Source organism: Oncorhynchus gorbuscha, linkage group LG03 (assembly GCF_021184085.1).
Source record: "Oncorhynchus gorbuscha isolate QuinsamMale2020 ecotype Even-year linkage group LG03, OgorEven_v1.0, whole genome shotgun sequence".
NCBI classification, from domain to species: Eukaryota; Metazoa; Chordata; class Actinopteri; order Salmoniformes; family Salmonidae; genus Oncorhynchus; species Oncorhynchus gorbuscha.
Window position 1 is genome coordinate 34081611 of NC_060175.1, and position 19493 is coordinate 34101103.

The 19493-nt window shown below is 43.9% G+C and overlaps 1 protein-coding gene across 2 annotated transcripts in view; it reads left to right on the forward strand.

Annotated features, from left to right (window-relative positions):
- Positions 1–8303, forward strand: part of LOC124031253 (guanine nucleotide-binding protein G(i) subunit alpha-2-like) — a 92434-nt gene extending 84131 nt beyond the window's left edge. The window contains exons 5-9 of one of the 2 annotated variants that reach the window (XM_046342305.1): positions 2343–2471; positions 5770–5899; positions 6092–6245; positions 7602–7816; positions 8005–8303. In XM_046342305.1, coding sequence (XP_046198261.1) covers positions 2343–2471; positions 5770–5899; positions 6092–6245; positions 7602–7792 — 604 coding nt within the window. In that variant the 3' untranslated portion in view covers positions 7793–7816; positions 8005–8303. The remainder of the gene's footprint in view (positions 1–2342; positions 2472–5769; positions 5900–6091; positions 6246–7601; positions 7817–8004) is intronic. The other variant, XM_046342306.1, reaches the window with a different exon arrangement.
- The last annotated feature ends 11190 nt before the right edge of the window (positions 8304–19493 follow it).

Sequence of the window (19493 nt, forward strand, 5' to 3'; positions counted from 1 at the left end):
GCTTCAACAATATCAGCCTCCAGACTGTCATCTATCTCAGAGCACAGGGAGAGGCCCGGTCCCCTCTCAGCAGGCTAGAATCACTCCTACAGCTCCACTACTGTAACTCACCTCCTCTCCAAAGGCCAAATCCATGAGCAAATGAATCAAAGCACAGAGCTAATAACCACAATAATGTTTAACCATTGCTAGAGGGAGGAGGTACAGGGGAAGAAGGAGGGTTTGTAAATTGTAACTGTAAGCCCACAGGATTCAATTAAGCTCTGGATACTAGAAATCGAAAGCTCATATTAAGCAATGTTTCAATATGTGAATCCCTCACAACAAAGGAGGCCTTTCTCTGTGGGGCGTGGGATTAGAATCCTTCAATCAGAGATGTTGGTTTGTGATGAAGGAAGGAGTGTGTGTGGAGAACACTTTTAATATACGCACAGACTTTAGGCAGGATTATAGCGAACACGAACTCTTTGTTTTGTGATGAAACGATGTGCCACGATATTGATGTACAATCTTACATTTACATTTACATTTAAGTCATTTAGCAGACGCTCTTATCCAGAGCGACTTACAAATTGGTGCATTCACCTTATGACATCCAGTGGAACAGCCACTTTACAATAGTGCATCTAAATATTTTAAGGGGGGTGAGAAGGATTACTTTATCCTATCCTAAGTATTCCTTAAAGAGGTGGGGTTTCAGGTGTCTCCGGAAGGTGGTGATTGACTCCGCTGTCCTGGCGTCGTGAGGGAGTTTGTTCCACCATTGGGGAGCCAGAGCAGCGAACAGTTTTGACTGGGCTGAGCGGGAACTGTACTTCCTCAGTGGTAGGGAGACGAGCAGGCCAGAGGTGGATGAACGCAGTGCCCTTATTTGGGTGTAGGGCCTGATCAGAGCCTGGAGGTACTGAGGTGCCGTTCCCCTCACAGCTCCGTAGGCAAGCACCATGGTCTTGTAGCGGATGCGAGCTTCAACTGGAAGCCAGTGGAGAGAGCGGAGGAGCGGGGTGACGTGAGAGAACTTGGGAAGGTTGAACACTAGACGGGCTGCGGCGTTCTGGATGAGTTGTAGGGGTTTAATGGCACAGGCAGGGAGCCCAGCCAACAAAGTTGCAGTAATCCAGACGGGAGATGACAAGTGCCTGGATTAGGACCTGCGCCGCTTCCTGTGTGAGGCAAGGTCGTACCTGCGGATGTTGTAGAGCATGAACCTACAGGAACGGGCCACCGCCTTGATGTTAGTTGAGAACGACAGGGTGTTGTCCAGGATCACGCCAAGGTTCTTAGCGCTCTGGGAGGAGGACACAATGGAGTTGTCAACCGTGATGGCGAGATCATGGAACGGGCAGTCCTTCCCCGGGAGGAAGAGCAGCTCCGTCTTGCCGAAGTTCAGCTTGAGATGGTGATCCGTCATCCACACTGATCTTGTGTGTTAACCTCAGCTCAGGGCACACTGTTTATAGAACAGTCTCTAGAACTCAACCGCTGCAGGTATAAACACAGAGAGGGAACATGAGAATGTGAGGGTGGTAAATCGTGCCAGTCTGTAGTCCAATGATAGGTGAACATGACGGTGACTGATGGTACCATACAGTGACGAGGCACAGCATCCAGAACATCTTTGTAAGGCAGAAGAATAACTGTGTGATGAAAATGTTGAGCCATTGATTTGATCCAAATTGTGAAGCCCATATCACCCACTAGTCCCAGCCTCCCATCCCTTGTCTCCACCCAGCCATTCAGATAGAGGTGTCAGAGGGCCAGGAAGTGGCGTCAGACAGCCAGGAAGTGTCCTCAATATTCAAATAACATAACAGGCCGCTGCTGCTAAATAAATGAACAGACAGCTGTTTCCAAACAAAGATTTATTGCCATGAATTTAAGGCCTTAAAAAACATTGAGTTACCTTCTGGCTGACCGGCTGACACCACACGAGAGGAATCTGACAGTATCTGACAGGGCCCGCTGCCCTGGCTGTCGGCAAGCGCTATGACTAGCACAATTGTTTTCTCTCTCAACAGTCGCAATCAGATGGTTTTCCCGGGATCAAATGGCATTGTCATTTGTGTGTGTAAATGTGTTGAGTAAGGCTGTCGGCATCTCCTGGCAGATTGAGTGCTGATGTGTATCATATCCACCATAGATTGGGCACTTCAGGTAGTCAAGCAAATAGAAACTGATGAGTCTCTATCCACTTAGTGGTGAGTTTATATTGATGAAGGTTAAATAAACAGATAGCACCAATACCATTAACAACGTGGCCACAGGGTCCACCTGGTTTTTAATCTGACAGTTGTGTGTATCTGTATTCTGACGTGTGTGTGTGTGTGTGTTGTCCCTGTCAGCTACCTGAATGATCTAGAGAGGATAGCCAAAGCAGACTACATCCCCACACAGCAGGATGTGTTGCGGACCAGAGTCAAGACCACCGGCATCGTGGAGACACACTTCACCTTCAAAGACCTGCACTTTAAGTGAGTGGACCGCTGACGTACTAGTGTGTGCGTGATTCATTTTGAACCCCCTGCTCGTTCCATTGCCCAAACGCAAAATAACCTCTCTGTTTCTTCTTTCCTCTCTGTCTTTCGGAGTGAAGCTAGCGATATTCATTCCTCCAAAGCACCATTTTGTCTGGATGTTACTTTGAAAATACTATTTCCATCTGACTAACCATGTCTGGTTCTCTATCTCTCTGTCTCTGTGTGTCTCTGTGTGTCTCTGTCTCTGTGTGTCTCTGTCTCTGTGTGTCTCTGTCTCTGTCTCTGTGTGTCTCTGTCTCTGTATTTCTGTGTGTCTCTGTCTCTGTGTGTCTCTGTCTCTGTGTGTCTCTGTCTTTGTCTCTGTGTGTCTCTGTCTCTGTATTTCTGTGTGTGCTGTTAGTTTGTGTGTGCATCGGTGTGTCTCCGTCTCTGTGTGTCTCTGTGTGTCTCTGTGTGTCTCTGTGTGTCTCTGTATTTCTGTGTGTGCTGTTAGTTTGTGTGTGCATCGGTGTGTATGGTGGGAAGGTTGTGTGTCTCTGTGTATGCTGTTAGTTTGTGTGTGTATGGTGGGAAGGTTGTGTGTCTGTGTGTGCTGTTAGTTTGTGTGTGCATCGGTGTGTATGGTGGGAAGATTGTGTGTCTCTGTGTGTGCTGTTAGTTTGTGTGTGCATCGGTGTGTATGGTGGGAAGGTTGTGTGTCTCTGTGTGTGCTGTTAGTTTGTGTGTGCATCGGTGTGTATGGTGGGAAGGTTGTGTGTCTCTGTGTGTGCTGTTAGTTTGTGTGTGCATCGGTGTGTATGGTGGGAAGGTTGTGTGTCTCTGTGTGTGCTGTTAGTTTGTGTGTGCATCGGTGTGTATGGTGGGAAGGTTGTGTGTCTCTGTGTGTGCTGTTAGTTTGTGTGTGCATCGTTGTGTATGGTGGGAAGGTTGTGTGTCTCTGTGTGTGCTGTTAGTTTGTGTGTGCATCGGTGTGTATGGTGGGAAGGTTGTGTGAGAGTGTTGATGGACTGGTTGACGTGTTCACTGGCGGTGGCTTCAGAAATCCATGTTCATTTGAATGTTGGAATTGGATCCATGCCTCCATTACTCCTTATCCTTGATAACAGAACTATTTCTCAGTCTTAATTATAAAATACTGAGGAAATTCCTGTTTAAATCTCAATACCCCCACCACCTTTACACATCAAATGGAATAGAGGCTTCCAAATGGAGTCAGGATACACTATTGTCTGTCTGTCTGTCTGTCTGTCTGTCTGTCTGTCTGTCTGTCTGTCTGTCTGTCTGTCTGTCTGTCTGTCTGTCTGTCTGTCTGTCTGTCTGTCTGTCTGTCTGTCTGTCTGTCTGTCTGTCTGTCTGTCTGTCTGTCTGTCTGTCTGTCTGTCTGTCTGTCTGTCTGTCTGTCTGTCTGTCTGTCTGTCTGTCTGTCTGTCTGTCTGTCTGTCTGTCTGTCTGTCTGTCTGTCTGTCTGTCTGTCTGTCTGTCTGTCTGTCTGTCTGTCTGTCTGTCTGTCTGTCTGTCTGTCTGTCTGTCTGTCTGTCTGTCTGTCTGTCTGTCTGTCTGTCTGTCTGTCTGTCTGTCTGTCTGTCTGTCTGTCTGTCTGTCTGTCTGTCTGTCTGTCTGTCTGTCTGTCTGTCTGTCTCTAACTAGATCTCTCTTATCACTGTAAATGGACAGACAGACAGACAGACAGACAGACAGACAGACAGACAGACAGACAGACAGACAGACAGACAGACAGACAGACAGACAGACAGACAGACAGACAGACAGACAGACAGACAGACAGACAGACAGACAGACAGACAGACAGACAGACAGACAGACAGACAGACAGACAGACAGACAGACAGACAGACAGACAGACAGACAGACAGACAGACAGACAGACAGACAGACAGACAGACAGACAGACAGACAGACAGTGTTTGGGTGTGTTTTTACACAAACACAAATAACAGAACGTTCCACTGCCTGCCCTGCAGCAGTGTTAGCTACTGTTTATCTGGTCTGATGGAATCAGGTTACAGTGAGTGATATTAAAGCTGATGAGAGCCCTGTTGAGGTGAGTACTACTCATTACATCCCTGTGGTAATGAGCTGTACTTACTCAGCCTGCCAACACAATGCATAGTAGCACTCCATTACATAGGAACTTCACACAAATATCAGCTGAATTTCTAGCAGGGCTGACGGTGCAACAACTAAACCGACAGTCTGTCTGCTATTTGACAAACATCAGACTTCCATGCCACTGTCTCAGTATTTATTATTATTCTCCATGTTTTGAAATGCCTTGGTGGTGGTGATTAGTAAATATCTCAGATGGGTTCCACAACCCAGACTGGAACTGGGAAGTGGGCATCCTCTCATCTCGCCCTCGTGCCCGGTCGGTGGGTTGGTCGATGTCCTCGTGAAAAGTAATGCAGGGCTCAATCGTGTCAACAAACAAACATTACTAGATCGCCTCCCTCAGCGCCTCAGACCCATCCGTCTGCAGCCTGCCTGCCTCATAACCACGGCAATGTCACTGTACCAATACACCAACAAAATGCCAGGGTCTGTGCAGCGAAGGGTCTTGCCCAATGGAGACAGAGAGAGACAAAAAGAGAGACCGAGAGAAAGAGAGAGACAGATGGGGAGAGAGAGAGAGAGAGGTAGAGACAGAGGAGGCAGACTGACTGCAATGCACATGGAGAGAGAAGGTCCCCAGAGGAAGGCTAGCTGATCGGACTACAGAGAGACCCTCAGGCCTCCCCTCTCCTCCAGGCCTGAGTTAATGGAGAGTGGGAGATCCTCCAGGCCTGAGTTAATGGAGAGTGGGAGATCCTCCAGGCCTGAGTTAATGGAGAGTGGGAGATCCTCCAGGCCTGAGTTAATGGAGAGTGGGAGATCCTCCAGGCCTGAGTTAATGGAGAGTGGGAGATCCTCCAGGCCTGAGTTAATGGAGAGTGGGAGATCATCCAGGAATGTCAAATCATCATGGTGTTTTTGGTGTAATTATAGATCCCAATACGGAGGTCATGAATGGCCCTGCAGAAAACATCCCCTCCTGTGGTTCCAGATCCAAATAGACCAAATAGGTTTAAGCAACATTGGGGAGGCTCCCGTAAAAAAATGAGATGGGAGCCAGCGCCATATTGTTTACACCTATCCACTTATTCCAAATCTGCACACATCAAAGGAGTGACAGGGCTAGACTAGAGGTTGATCTGGGGGTTGGGGGTGGGCATACAGCACCACTAGTAAACAGAAGTAAAACGGTGACCCTAACTGTCTCCTTGTGTTCCTGCAGGATGTTTGACGTGGGTGGCCAGCGTTCTGAGAGGAAGAAGTGGATCCACTGCTTTGAGGGAGTCACAGCCATCATCTTCTGTGTGGCCATGAGTGCCTATGATCTGGTGCTGGCTGAGGATGAGGAGATGGTGAGGAGGCAGAACACTGTTGTCCTTTAAGTGCCACTAACTAGATTTCTTTTATCACTTTAAATGATATTTTATTTCTAAAGGAAATTGCTTCACAATCATTTTGATTTGTCTGGATCAACTGGAATTAAATAATGTTTTGTTTTCATTCCCTCCCTCCCTTGCTCTCTCTGTCTTTCCATCTCCCCATAGAACCGGATGCACGAGAGCATGAAGTTATTTGACTCCATCTGCAACAACAAGTGGTTCACAGAGACCTCCATCATCCTGTTCCTCAACAAGAAGGACTTGTTTGAGAAGAAGATCACCCACAGTCCCCTGACCATCTGCTTCCCAGAGTACTCTGGTAAGACCGTAACACAACTCTGCATCCCCTGAATGTTCCATATTCTCTTATAGTTGGCAGTGTTTGTATGTTGACATTCTCATGTTAGACTAGGAGGCATAGTTTTTACCAGTAGAAGAAATCTAGTGGCAAGATGTATACACTACAATACCAAACGTATGTGGACACCTGCTCATCAAACATCTCATTCCAAAAATAATGGACATTAATATGGAGTTGGTCCCCCCTTTGCCTCAATAATAGTCTCTACTCATCTGGGAAGGCTTTCCACTAGATGTTGGAACATTGCTGCGGGGACTTCCATTCAGGCACGAGCATTAGTCAGGTCGGGCACTGATGTTGGGTGATTAGCCCAGGCTCGCAGTAGACGTTCCAATTCATCCCAAAGGTGTTCGGTGGAGTATTGATCAGGCTTCTGTGCAGGCCAGTCAAGTTCTTCCACACCGGTCTCGACAAACCAGTTCTGTATGCACCTCACTTTGTGCATGGCGGCATTGTCATGATGAAACAGGAAAGGGCCTTCCCCAAACTGTTGCCAGAAGGTTAGAAGCACAGAATCGTCTAGTATGTCATTTTATGTTTTAGTGTTAAGCTTTCCCTCCACTGGAACTAAGGGGCCTAGATCTAACCATGAAAAACTGCCCCAGACCATTATTCCTCCTCCACCAAACTTTACAGTGGACATTATGCATTTGGGTAGCGTTCTCCTGACTTCCGCCAAACCCGATTTGTCCGTGTGTGGCTGCTCGGCCATGGAAACCCATTTCATCAAGTTGCTTCTAGAGCTGGTTGGAACTTGGTAGTGAGTGTTGCAACCGAGGACAGATTATTTTTATGCGCTATGTGCTTCAGCACCCACCGGTCCCATTCTGGGAGTTTGTGTGGCCTACACTTCGCGGCTGAGCCGTTGTTGCTCCTAGACGTTTTCACTTCACAATAACAGCACTTGGGGGAGCTCTAGCCGGGGCAGCTCTAGCAGGGCAGAAATTGTATGAACTGACTTGTTGGAAAGGTGGCATCCTTTGACGGTGCCACGTTGAAAGTCACTGAGCTCTTCAGTAAGTCCATTCTACTACCAATGTTTGTCTATGGAGATTGCATGGCGGTGTACTCGATTTTATACACCTATCAGCAACTGGTGAGACTGAAATAGCCGAATCCACTCATTTGAAGTAGTGTCCATACTTTTGTTTATATAGTTTAGCTTGACAAACCCCATGAATCCCATTGGTAGAGCAGGTCCACTTCTCCACCTGACTAGTTTTCTCCTTGCATGACTCGTGCAGACTCAGTAGAACAACCTATCTAATTCTATGGGCACAACACTCCTGTCTTAACCTCCTCTCCTATACCCAGGTCCCAACACATTTGAAGAGGCACAGGCCTACATCCAGACCAAGTTTGAGGACCTGAACAAGAAGAAGGACACCAAGGAGATCTACAGCCACTTCACCCAAGCCACCGACACCAAGAACGTTCAGTTTGTCTTCGACGCCGTTACCGACGTCATCATCAAGAACAACCTGAAGGACTGTGGTCTCTTCTAGAGCGAAGCCTGAGGAAGAGTCAAGGTGAGCTGCTACACATAGAATAGAGCACACACATTTTACAAACACATGCTCATGGACTACACACTCACACACACGCATGCACACATGGATATATACGTGTTCGTAAATGTACAGAAACCACCACTTAATGTTCTTTGAATGCAACTTAAAGGTGAATCTTGTATACATGAACCTCTCACCTTTCTCAGTCTTCCCTCAGATGACTTGAACAGCTCTGATAACCAGAAGGAAGGATGGGGCAGACAGACTGCACTGGCCAACCACGATTTCTGCTTTTATCTGCTTTTTTTAAAGACACCTAAGAGACTGAGAACTCGGAGAGCCTTGCAGAATTTCAACGATTGCTGATCCAGTTGCTCATAATTGTTAACTCTTTCAGCTAAGACCTTGAATCAAACATTTATTGTCTTTTTTTTTGTTTTGTTTTTCTTTGTTTATTTTCAATTACAAAATCTAATGTGCAAATTCCATTAAACTTTTAATCACATAAGGCATATTTTTTTAAAGAAGCACAGGCATGAATAGAGAATATGAATCGAAAAAGGATTGCTTTTTAAAATAATGTTTACATATGTTCCTCATTCATAGCCGAACCGCATATTGTTCATGCATGACACAAGATATATTAGCTCTGTAATCTGCACAGAATATTTTAACATTCCTTTTAGAAAATCGAAATAAAAAAATATAGAAAAGTAAAAACGAAAAAAAATCTTCACAACCAGGGGAAAGAATAGCAAAAATTCTAACTGATATTTAAAATATGTACTTAACATGGTTATTTTTTATAGTACCATTTACATGTCTTTTGCAGTATGTTTGTACCTACACTTCAGTTTACAACTGATTCTTAGATATACTTTTATCAGTACTGTTTGACCGACTGTATGCATACATTTTTCTTCCATTTTGGTCAAACCATCTTAAGGATAAATAGGTCATAAGGAAAGACACAATCTAATTGAGAGATAGGTTAGGGTTTTTGGTCAAATTTTACATGCTTTAAAAGTCCTTATGATTATTTAATTTAAATAAAAATAGCACCTGACACACTTGCTTGTGTTTTCCTACACATTGTTTAATTCATTTTCACATACTAATGGACAAGTTGTTCATATAACACTACAAATATAGTTTTAGTCCACCAAACCAGATCATTAAAGGCATGTTAGAACTATTGGTGTAATACAACCAAAATAAATCCTTATCCCACAATGGAGAAAAAAGCAGCCGAAAGGAAGAGAGACAAAACCACTTGTATTGTTGTTGCTGAGCAGAGCTACATGACACACAGTCATCTCTTGTGGAGAGGTCTACACCAACATAACGGAGAATCTGTCGGGACTGAACATGATGCATAGGATAATGAGCAGCAATAGTTCCGGTGTTTGGGTGGGGGGGTGGGGGGGGGTTGGCCCGTAACTTATAAAGAGAGAGGGTGGAGCTCATTGTTCCGCACCTCGTTCTAGCAATTCTTGATCCCCTCTCTTAACATGTATGGGCCCAGAACTTAATCGAGCAACTGACCAATTACGCAAGGAATACTCCTTTAGGAGTAGCCTCCAACACAGGATGTCAGCATGAGTATGTATTCAATACAGTATATCTTTTCAAATATTACAAACTTCACATTGACCTGTAATTGAAATCAAAATTACGCTAAAATGCCTCACTGCAAACATATGAATCCTCTTCAGGCTGCAGGTCGTTGATGGTGGACGTCCCCTACAGCCAACGCTGTTATCCTGTGGTAGAGTTGAACAGTTAACAGCAGCCTGAAACTAACCAAAAACATGTTTTAGATTTACTTCACATTTAGGCCTGAAAACATTGGATTAATTAATATATTTTCATTAATTTAAGAAGATTATTTGTTTAATATGAATATTAAAGCACAGCTTTTTCCTGGATCTTGTGCCTTCCCATCAAATCTCTGAGAGAACAGAATTGACAGGTTAAATCTCTATCAAGGTTGTGCCTTATGCTAAGACTGTACTGTAACCCATTATAGAGTTTTCCAAAGCAATGAACCATCAGCTTGTCTCGAATACTGACTTTAGACAGACCGAGGGTGCCATCTAGTGAGGCCTAGGAGAAACACTTTCAAAAGTAAGCCCATGCTGTTCCACATCCTTAGTAGAATCAGAGAGGAAGAGGCGAAGTGAGAGGATTTACTCTGCCCAAAATCTCTCTGTGTGAGAAACCCTTTTTTGTATGGAGGTATATGTGAGAATGTCGACTCCTCAATTGAGGCTTATTTGATCGAATAGAAGTTTTGTAATGTTTAGTCTGTTACAAATGTACTGATATAAGTGGATGCACGTGGCATTCTGGCAACTTTGAGAAAAACGACTTAGTTGTGCCTGTTGTTCACACGCGTATCTGCCCTCTTATTGGCTAGATTGGTCTCACCTGATCTCACTTGCCTTCAATCATTGAGGACATTTCCATTGTTAGAGCGGTCACTTGGCTATCTTGTCAATATAATAGATAATCTTTGGTTGGATGCAATTGGAAACCATCGACCCAAATGTACCTGGTCATTCTCTATGGCTCCATTTTGACTCCCTTCTGTGCTCAGTTTGTTCATATTTTCCATGCTCAGATAACATAATACACAGTAAGGTGTGAGTTAGTGGTAAACGTTGCTTTTTAACAAGTATGTCTTATAATTCACAACTTGGTTCTCTAATGGCACTTACGTCTGTCTACTTTGATGGACATTCAGGCACAACTGTTGGTCCCTAACCATAGGTATTAACATAATATACTTATCATGGACTGTTACAATAACCAACTCTACATTGAGGGACAGCAGAGAGATGATAGTCTCTTATGGGTCTCCTATTGTAAATGGTTTTCCTTCACATACAGCTCTGTGTTACAGTGGTGTGTACCATGTCTCCACAGGGCTGAGCTTACTGTAACAGTAGGAACACTGTTGGTCCAGGGGACTACATAGATGGCAGCATCACAGCCTCCGTGTGATGCTGCCATCTGACACAGAGAGTGTGATCTCAAACATGGTGTGGTCATAGAACCCATCCACCACATAGGAGAACATCTAGTTATGAGGCTGGGAGACTGGGAACTTATCTGGGCTTCATAAAATTGCTAAGTGACTAGAAGCATTACAGAGAGAGAAAAAACAAAAAACATATATATAATACATTTTTTCAAGACAAATCTGAAGGAGGGATGTGCCCCTGTGACACATATGGACATGACACTTCTGTAGTTACACACGCACACTGTGTACCGTTAGTGATGGTGGTTTAGAAAGTTGTTGTCTGCATCAGTGCAGCTGAGTGAGTGCACGGGGAGCAGTGTAGACACTGGGTCACACAATGTAGCATTATCATTTACATTCTGGCAGAAAATGAATACACAGTAGATTTCACAGTTTACATCCAAAACTACATTATCATCAGAACAGCTGATAACTTAGATCTGGAGGCGGAGCTCGCCCTGGCCCACAGTGTTCTATTGGTCAGAACCTGGAACTGGACACCAATGAGTTCCCACCTTTCTACTCCCCCTAAGTATTTGTTTAAGTAACACGACTTCACTGGGCACTAGACTTAAATAACCCTTATGTTTCTTATGTATATTGATGATAGATTACATTAGGTCATGTCTATGTCCAGGAGTTTTCCACATTATGTGACCATGACTTTAACCACTACAACTTGGGTCCATATCCATAGTTTTTTCCTGATTAGACTGGACTTTGAGCAGCAAAAGGTGTATGTAGTGGGGGTTCAGGCTGAGGATGATGACCAGGGTGTGGACCGTACCAACCACAAGTGGAGGTGATGAATGGGCAAAGAGCTAATGCACCCTTGTACATTTATCTAGTACAGTATAACAGAATACATCCTTTCAGACATGTATCCATACAGTATAATACCGTAGCTTAAATATGGTACCATCCTCTGTTAGGACAAGAGACAGGAAGAGACAGATTTAAGTGAAAATGTCAGTTAAACATGGAGAACGTAATTTAGGATTCAGCTCTTTCTGTTTTTCAAAGCATTTGAGGATATTATAAAACATTGATTTTCATGACATAATATCGGAGAGATAAAAATTTGACAATTCTAATCTTGAAAGTTAGATCTTTCACAAAACTATAGAGTACATCAGGGTTGGTGAGGTTAGTGCTGACAGTGGCTATAATATCCTCGGGTCCTTGGTTTTCAAAGATTCTGGGAAACTAGTGTCACGTTCTGACCTTAGTTCCTTTGTTTTGTCTTTGTTTAGTATGGTCAGGGCGTGAGTTCGGTGGGTTGTCTGTTAGTTTTTCTATATTTTCTATTTCTGTGTTTGTCCTGATATGGTTCTCAATCAGAGGCAGCTGTCTATCGTTGTCCCTGATTGAGAACCATATTTAGGTAGTCTGTTTTCCATTGTGTTTTGTGGGTGGTTATTTTCAGTCTTTGTGTGTCTGCACCAGACAGAACTGTTTCGGTTGTTACTTTGTTGTCTTTGTTATTCAGTGTTCAGTTTTGATTATTTTTAAATAAGATGAACACTAACCATGCTGCGCTTTGGTCCTCTCCTTCTTCCACCCGAAGACAATCGTTACAGAACCACCTACCAAAAAAGGACCAAGCAGCGTGGTAACAGGCAGCAGCAGCAGGAGCAGCGATCATAAGACTCCTGGATATGGGAGTGAGGTCTGGACTTTGTCACAACTTGGGAGGCGATAGACAGGTGGTCGGTCGACCCAGGGAGAGTGCCAGAGCCTGCCTGGGATTCTCTGGAGCAGTGTGAGGAGGGATACCGGCGAATGGAGTTGGCACAACAATCAAGGAAGCCCGAAAGGCAGCCCCAAAAATGTATTGGGGGGGGGGACACGGGGAGTGTGGTGAAGGCAGGTAGGAGACCTGCGCCAACTTCCCGTGCTTACCGGAGAGAGAGGGACCGGGCAGGTGAGTGTGCATAGCCGGTGCGGTACATCCCAGCTCCTCGTATCGGCTGGGCTAGAGTGGGCATCGAGCCAGGTGCCATGAAGCGGGCTCAGCGCATCTGGTCTCCAGTGCGTCTCCTCTGGCCGGTGTACATGGCACCAGCCCTACGCATGGTGTCCCAGGTTAGCCAGCACAGCCCAGTGCGTGCTATTCCAACTCGCCGCACTGGCCTGGCTACGGGGAGCATTCAACCAGGTAGGGTTGGGCAGGCTCTGTGCTCGAGACCTCCTGTGCGCCTTCACGGTCCGGTCTATCCGGTGACACCTCCATGTACCAGCCCTCCGGTGACAGCCCCCCACACCAGGCTGTCTCTCCGTCTTCTGCCTACAGGGTCTCCCGCCTGTCCAGCGCTGCCAGAGCCTTCCTCCTCTACAGCGCTGCCAGTGTCTCCCGTCTGTCCTGAGCCGCCAGAGTCTCCCGTCTGTCCTGAGCCGCCAGAGTCTCCCGTCTGTCCTGAGCCGCCAGAGTCTCCCGTCTGTCCTGAGCCGCCAGAGTCTCCCGTCTGTCCTGAGCCGCCAGAGTCTCCCGTCTGTCCTGAGCCGCCAGAGTCTCCCGTCTGTCCTGAGCCGCCAGAGTCTCCCGTCTGTCCTGAGCCGCCAGAGTCTCCCGTCTGTCCTGAGCCGCCAGAGTCTCCCGTCTGTCCTGAGCCGCCAGAGTCTCCCGTCTGTCCTGAGCCGCCAGAGTCTCCCGTCTGTCCTGAGCCGCCAGAGTCTCCCGTCTTTCTTGAGCCGCCAGAGTCTCCCGTCTGTCCTGAGCCGCCAGAGTCTCCCGTCTGTCCTGAGCCGCGTTCTGACCTTAGTTCCTTTGTTTTGTCTTTGTTTAGTATGGTCAGGGCGTGAGTTGGGTGGGTTGGCTATCAGAGGCAGCTGTCTATTGTTGTCCCTGATTGAGAACCATATTTAAGTAGCCTGTTTTCCATTGTGTTTTGTGGGTGGTTATTTTCAGTCTTTGTGTGTCTGCACCAGACAGAACTGTTTCGGTTGTTACTTTGTTGTTTTTGTTAGTCAGTGTTCAGTTTTGGTTATTATTAAATAAGATGAACACTAACAACGCTGCGCTTTGGTCCTCTCCTTCTTCCACCCAAGACAACCGTTACAACTAGACAGAAGAGATTTTGGTTAAACACACTTTCTACAACTTCTACATCTGATGAACTCAAAATTGTATCATAAACCCTAGAAATTAAACCTCTTAAGACTGGGCGGTGGGTAGCCTAGCGTTTAGAGTGTTGGGCCAGTCATCAAAAGATTGCTGGTTCAAATTCCTAAGCCGACAAGGTGAAAGGCACTTAACCCTAATTGCTCCTGTAAATCGCTCTGGCTTAAGAGCTTCTGCTAAATGATGTAAATGTACATATAAATGGGAGTGATAGGGCTCCCGAGTGGAGCAGAGGTCTAAGGCACTGCATCTCAGTGCTTGAGGCGTCACTACAGACATCCTGGTTTGATCCCAGGCTGTATCACAATTGTCCCAGCGTCATCTGGGTTTGACCGGGGTAGGCCGTCATTGTAAATAAGAATTTGTTCTTAACTGACTTGCCTAGTTAAATAAAGGTAAAAAGTAATAGATAAGCATTCAGAAGGCAAAGTCTTGATCTTGATCCTGCAGCACAAACACACAAACAGAAATGTATCAACACTCACTATCTAAACCTGTACTAAAGGGAAGGGAAAGGGGATACCTAGTCAGTTACATAACTGAATGCATTCATTCAAATAGGACTATGTATTGGTACAGTAATACAGTTGTGTGTATATTACAGAGAGTGTGTCATTGCGGACTGGGCCGGAGGCCAGGACAGTGTAGAGAGTCACAAGAACAGGTTCTCTGGGACATGAACCTCAACTGTACACAAACACTCATCAGACCATCAATAAATTACCCTCTTAACAAAACATTAACCTTATACCCTTGTAATAACATTGTAATAAACATGTGATAGCCATGTAAACACTGTGTATAATGTATGTGTAGTGATTGAGGTGAGGGTGTGTTACCAGGCAGCTGGAAAAGAGGTTCACACTGTGACGTGTTCTCATCCAACACACTGATATGGAAGGTCTGCTCTACATGGCCTGATGCAGTGACCAGGCCCAGACAAACACTCACCCTGCTGGCCTTCTCATAGTCCAGAGAACCGTTCAACACTATCTATACGTACACAATATTAGTCACAAAATATTTCTCTTCACTAATGTCTCATTTGTTCATGTTGAAAACAGGGGTTAGGGTTAAGCAGGGGTGTGGATTAGAGGCTAGGCTTAAAGTTAGGGTTGAAGAGACATGAAAACTGATATTTGACTAAATTGTCTGTTCCGACCTGGACATTGAAGATACCAGAGACGTTAATAGGGTTGACGATGGGCGTCTCAAACACTGCTAACTCTGGAGTGAAAAGAGAGGATGTTGACTGTAGAGAGAACTGGAGCTCTGCACCAGAAACTCTACCACCACACTCCTGGAGGGGGTACTTTTCTGACACAGACACAGATGCAGGGAGGTCTATGAACCCTAGAGGGAGCCAAAACACAGTGACCACTGCTCTAAATACTAAACAGAACATACAGAGCTTGTGTCGACAATACAGCATGAGGTTATTGCACAGAACAGAAATACATAGGGCAGGGCTACTGATATATTATACTGGCATATTATATGTGTGATTTTAGAACGTGAGGAGGAAAAAGAGTAACATACTCTTCTTGTTCACCTGGGCTGAGTGTTATGGCTTGTGGTGCGGTGGCAGGGGTAGACTGGCTATCTGGCATTTCTGGCAAATGTCAGATGGACTGGACCTTTTTTGGCCCAGGGAGCCTGTCTAACTTGGGAGGAGGATTTGCTCATTTGGTTAATGGGGGGACACGGAAGAAATGGGCCGATGTCAGGGCCTTGAGAAAAAATGGGCCGGTGTGGGGGCATCATGGGAAAAAAATTGCCAGTGTTGGAGAAATGCCAGGGCCGATTTCTGTTCCAAATCCGCCCCTGTGTGGTGGGGGTGGTGGTTGTGAGTGTGATCGTTGTTAGAAGCAAAATGCTAAATATCTGATTACTCTCTAATATCTCTTAATAAATGTGGCTAAAATAGTTATTTCGAAGTGTCATGTGATTCAGGTATAAAATGTTGCAGGCAAATCTATACAATTATTTTCAGTGTGCATATTTTTTACTGTCAATCCAGCATAATTTCTACCGTGCTCAAAATAACTTAAATCTGACTTCAGTGTGTTCAAGACAACTGGTAACTCAGGAAAAAACTAGATCTGACTGGGAAATATGTTTAGAACCATCATCTAACTCGGAATTGTAAGTCGGGAAATCTAGCCTCTTTCTAGAGCTACGATCTGAAGATCACTGACGTCATCATGATTCGACCTAGTGTTTTTCAGAGTTCCCAGTTGTCTTGAAAGCACCATAAATTCAGAGAATGACAGACTTTGATGACAACGTTTGATGACAAAATGTGCCCTCAAGGACTGCCGCACCACCTTCCTGTTCAAGTGAGCACAGCACAACAAGGTGAGTCCAAAAATGTCTTGTATGCTGCTGCATAAATTATGTAATATGCCAGGGAGATATGTATACTGTTGCTAAGAAAGTAATACTAAGTGTATTTTGTGTAGTAAGATGTTAGTAACCCATGTGCCTCATCGGAATCCCTATTAATTTTGCCTACTGTTCTGACTTGGTGGTGCCCATGTAGACTATAACCTAAATATAATCATTGAATATTGTAAGAGCTTTCATTGTCTGCTTATATGCCCCCTTGATTTATCCTATGGTTTGGACATGGTGTACAGGGAGAACACTGCAAGAACTGCCCATGTTCTGAATTCTGTCGCTGTACATTTTAAAAGTGTGGAACAAATAGCTATATTGACTACATCTGTCCTAGTTCCCTCGTGAATGTCTTAATTGAAATTACGGATTGCCTCTTATCCGCTTGTCGTCCCCTTATGCCATAGTTTGTACATCTCAATTGTCAGTAGAAACCACATTTGTTGAAGCTATGTTTTTTAAAGGCAGTATATTATATTATATCATCCATATATTTATATATTCTTATTCCATTCCTTGCTGAGATTTGTATATATTAGGTAGTTGTTGTTGAATTGTTAGATATCACTTGTTAGATACTGTCAGAACTAGAAGCACAAGCATTTCGCTACACTCGCAATAACATCTGCTAACCATGTGTATGTGACCAATACAATTTCATTTGATTTGATTTGATTGAAATGAGGCTGAATTAACTGTTTCGCTGCCAGACAAGGCTCCACAGATAGCCAGGTGTAGCAGTGGTAAGGTGTTGGGACTGCTGTTGGGACAGTTTTATGTAAGCCCTAACAGTTTGTGGGCACCGTTTGTAGTGTTGTGTAGTGTAGTGGCTTTGCTGGCGTGCCCCCCCCCAAAAAAGTGTTTGCCCCACCAAGATTTACATGCTAAAATCGTCACTGATATAGACAGGTGTGTGCCTTTCCAAATCATGTCCAATCCATTGAATTTACCTCAGGTGGACTCCAATCAAATTGTAGAAACATCTCAAGGATGATCAATAGAAACAGGATGCACCTGAACTCAATTTTGAGTCTCATAGCAAAGGGTCTGAATACAAATGTAAATAAGTTATTTCTGTTTTTTTTTTTTCATACATTTGCAAAAATGTCTAAAAACCAGTTTGCTTTGTTATTATGGGGTGTTTATTGTGTGTAGGTTGATGAAAAAAATATATTTAATCTATTTTAGAATAACGCTGTAATGTAACAAAATCTGAAAAAAAAGTCCAGGGGTATGAATACTTTCCGAATGCACTGTACTCCACCTCAGATATACAGTACATGACCACATCAACTCTGCCTGGTCTTGCCACATTTATGATCCTAAAATCAAGATTAAATCAAATCAAATCAAATCTTATTTGTCACATACACATGGTTAGCAGATGTTAATGCGAGTGTAGCGAAATGCTTGTGCTTCTAGTTCCGACAATGCAGTAATACTGATAACTGATAACATGTTCTATTATATAACAATCACATTAACAGGAAAGAGATTGGGAACATGAAAACTGCATCTTAATTAATGTATACTGTATATATAATCCATTAGAAAGAAAGGCCTGGATGTTCCTAAAATGAATTCACATTTCGATCGGTCATAATGCATTAAGGGCCACAAACCCATTCAAAAGAAGTGGAACAGTGTAATTACTTAGGCCTAATGCATTTAAAGAAAACAGCCATAATTGATCCAAAATGTAGATGCAGTGGCATTTACAGCTGCTATTACACACATAAAAACGTTTATAATTGAAGTGTGCAGTTGTTAATGGACATTTTTTCAGAGACATTAAATGATAATGATGGACCCTTTTATAGAAAGCAGTGGCCCTTTTCATAAAAACACATTCAAAAGACCCTAAAAGCATCTTGTGAATTACTTAATTAAAACATGGCACATCATTATAAAATCAGCCCCATGGACATTACAAGATGTCATTGAGGTAGCTGGGGCTGGTTTTATACATTAGAATAAGCATTAGAGGATGGAATTGTCAGGCATCTGGAGAACTAGGTTATACATTGGATTTTGCACCATATGAAAAAATATGTGTGGACTAAATGTATTCAACTACTCACTTCCAGAAAAATGATAAATTGTAGAAGCACGTTGAGACATGTCACGGCAATATGATGCACCTACACAGACCTGGTCACATCATGGTTGAGGAGAGGAAAACATCTGCACATGAATAGTAGACCATCAAATTTGGATTCGTCCAATTAACAGTGAACCTTCACACTGACATGAATAACAATACATGACACAATGGTGCAAATGGGTGACGACCCATTGACTGTAGGTTATCACCTGCTCAGTGGCTTTCAGCATATATCTCACTAGATGGCGACAAATGTGGCCCTATACATTTCTATCCCTGTGGCAGCCCCCGTGCTTTAATTTTCAAACATTGAATTAATCTGTAATTTCAATCATTTCAGTCATGTTTGTGCGCAATATACTTTAAGCACTTAGCTATGTGTTTAATGTACTTAGACTATAGATTACATTCCGTTGGATCCTCCACAACATATAGGCCAGATTTGACATTTCTGATGCTGATTTAATTTTTACCAGCGAATTGTGTTCCATTTGCTGGAATACCGTACAAGCACAATGTAGCCTCACATACTTTAAAGATTGAACAGTTTCCCATTTGGGATTGCTGGTTCCACACGGGTCTTCCAGAGAATAATCGTCGTGACAAATTGAACTCGTGACCTCAGAGACGCCCGAAGAATTTCTCAACCTATATTTATAGTAGGGGTCAAATAAAAAAACGGCATATTTAGTACCAAAACATGATACAAATATTTATACACATCTGTCATTTATAAAAACATTGTTTTAGTAAATGCATAGGCTCCATTTTTATGACAACGTTTTTTTTAATGTCGTAAACATAGTTCCACTTTGACATTATGGGGTAGTGTGTGTAGAACAGTGACACAAAGTCCATTTTAAATGAAATTTAGGCCACCGATGACAAGCGCATGATTTGTGAATGTCTAGAAGATTATGATACAGATGTGTGTAGCAAAGAGGTGGCGACTAGCTAGCTATTCACTTGATCAGATTTCAAACTCTGATTGGCTGTTTCAATGCTTCAGAGATGCGACGCTCTATAACTGGCTGGAGAGCGCACG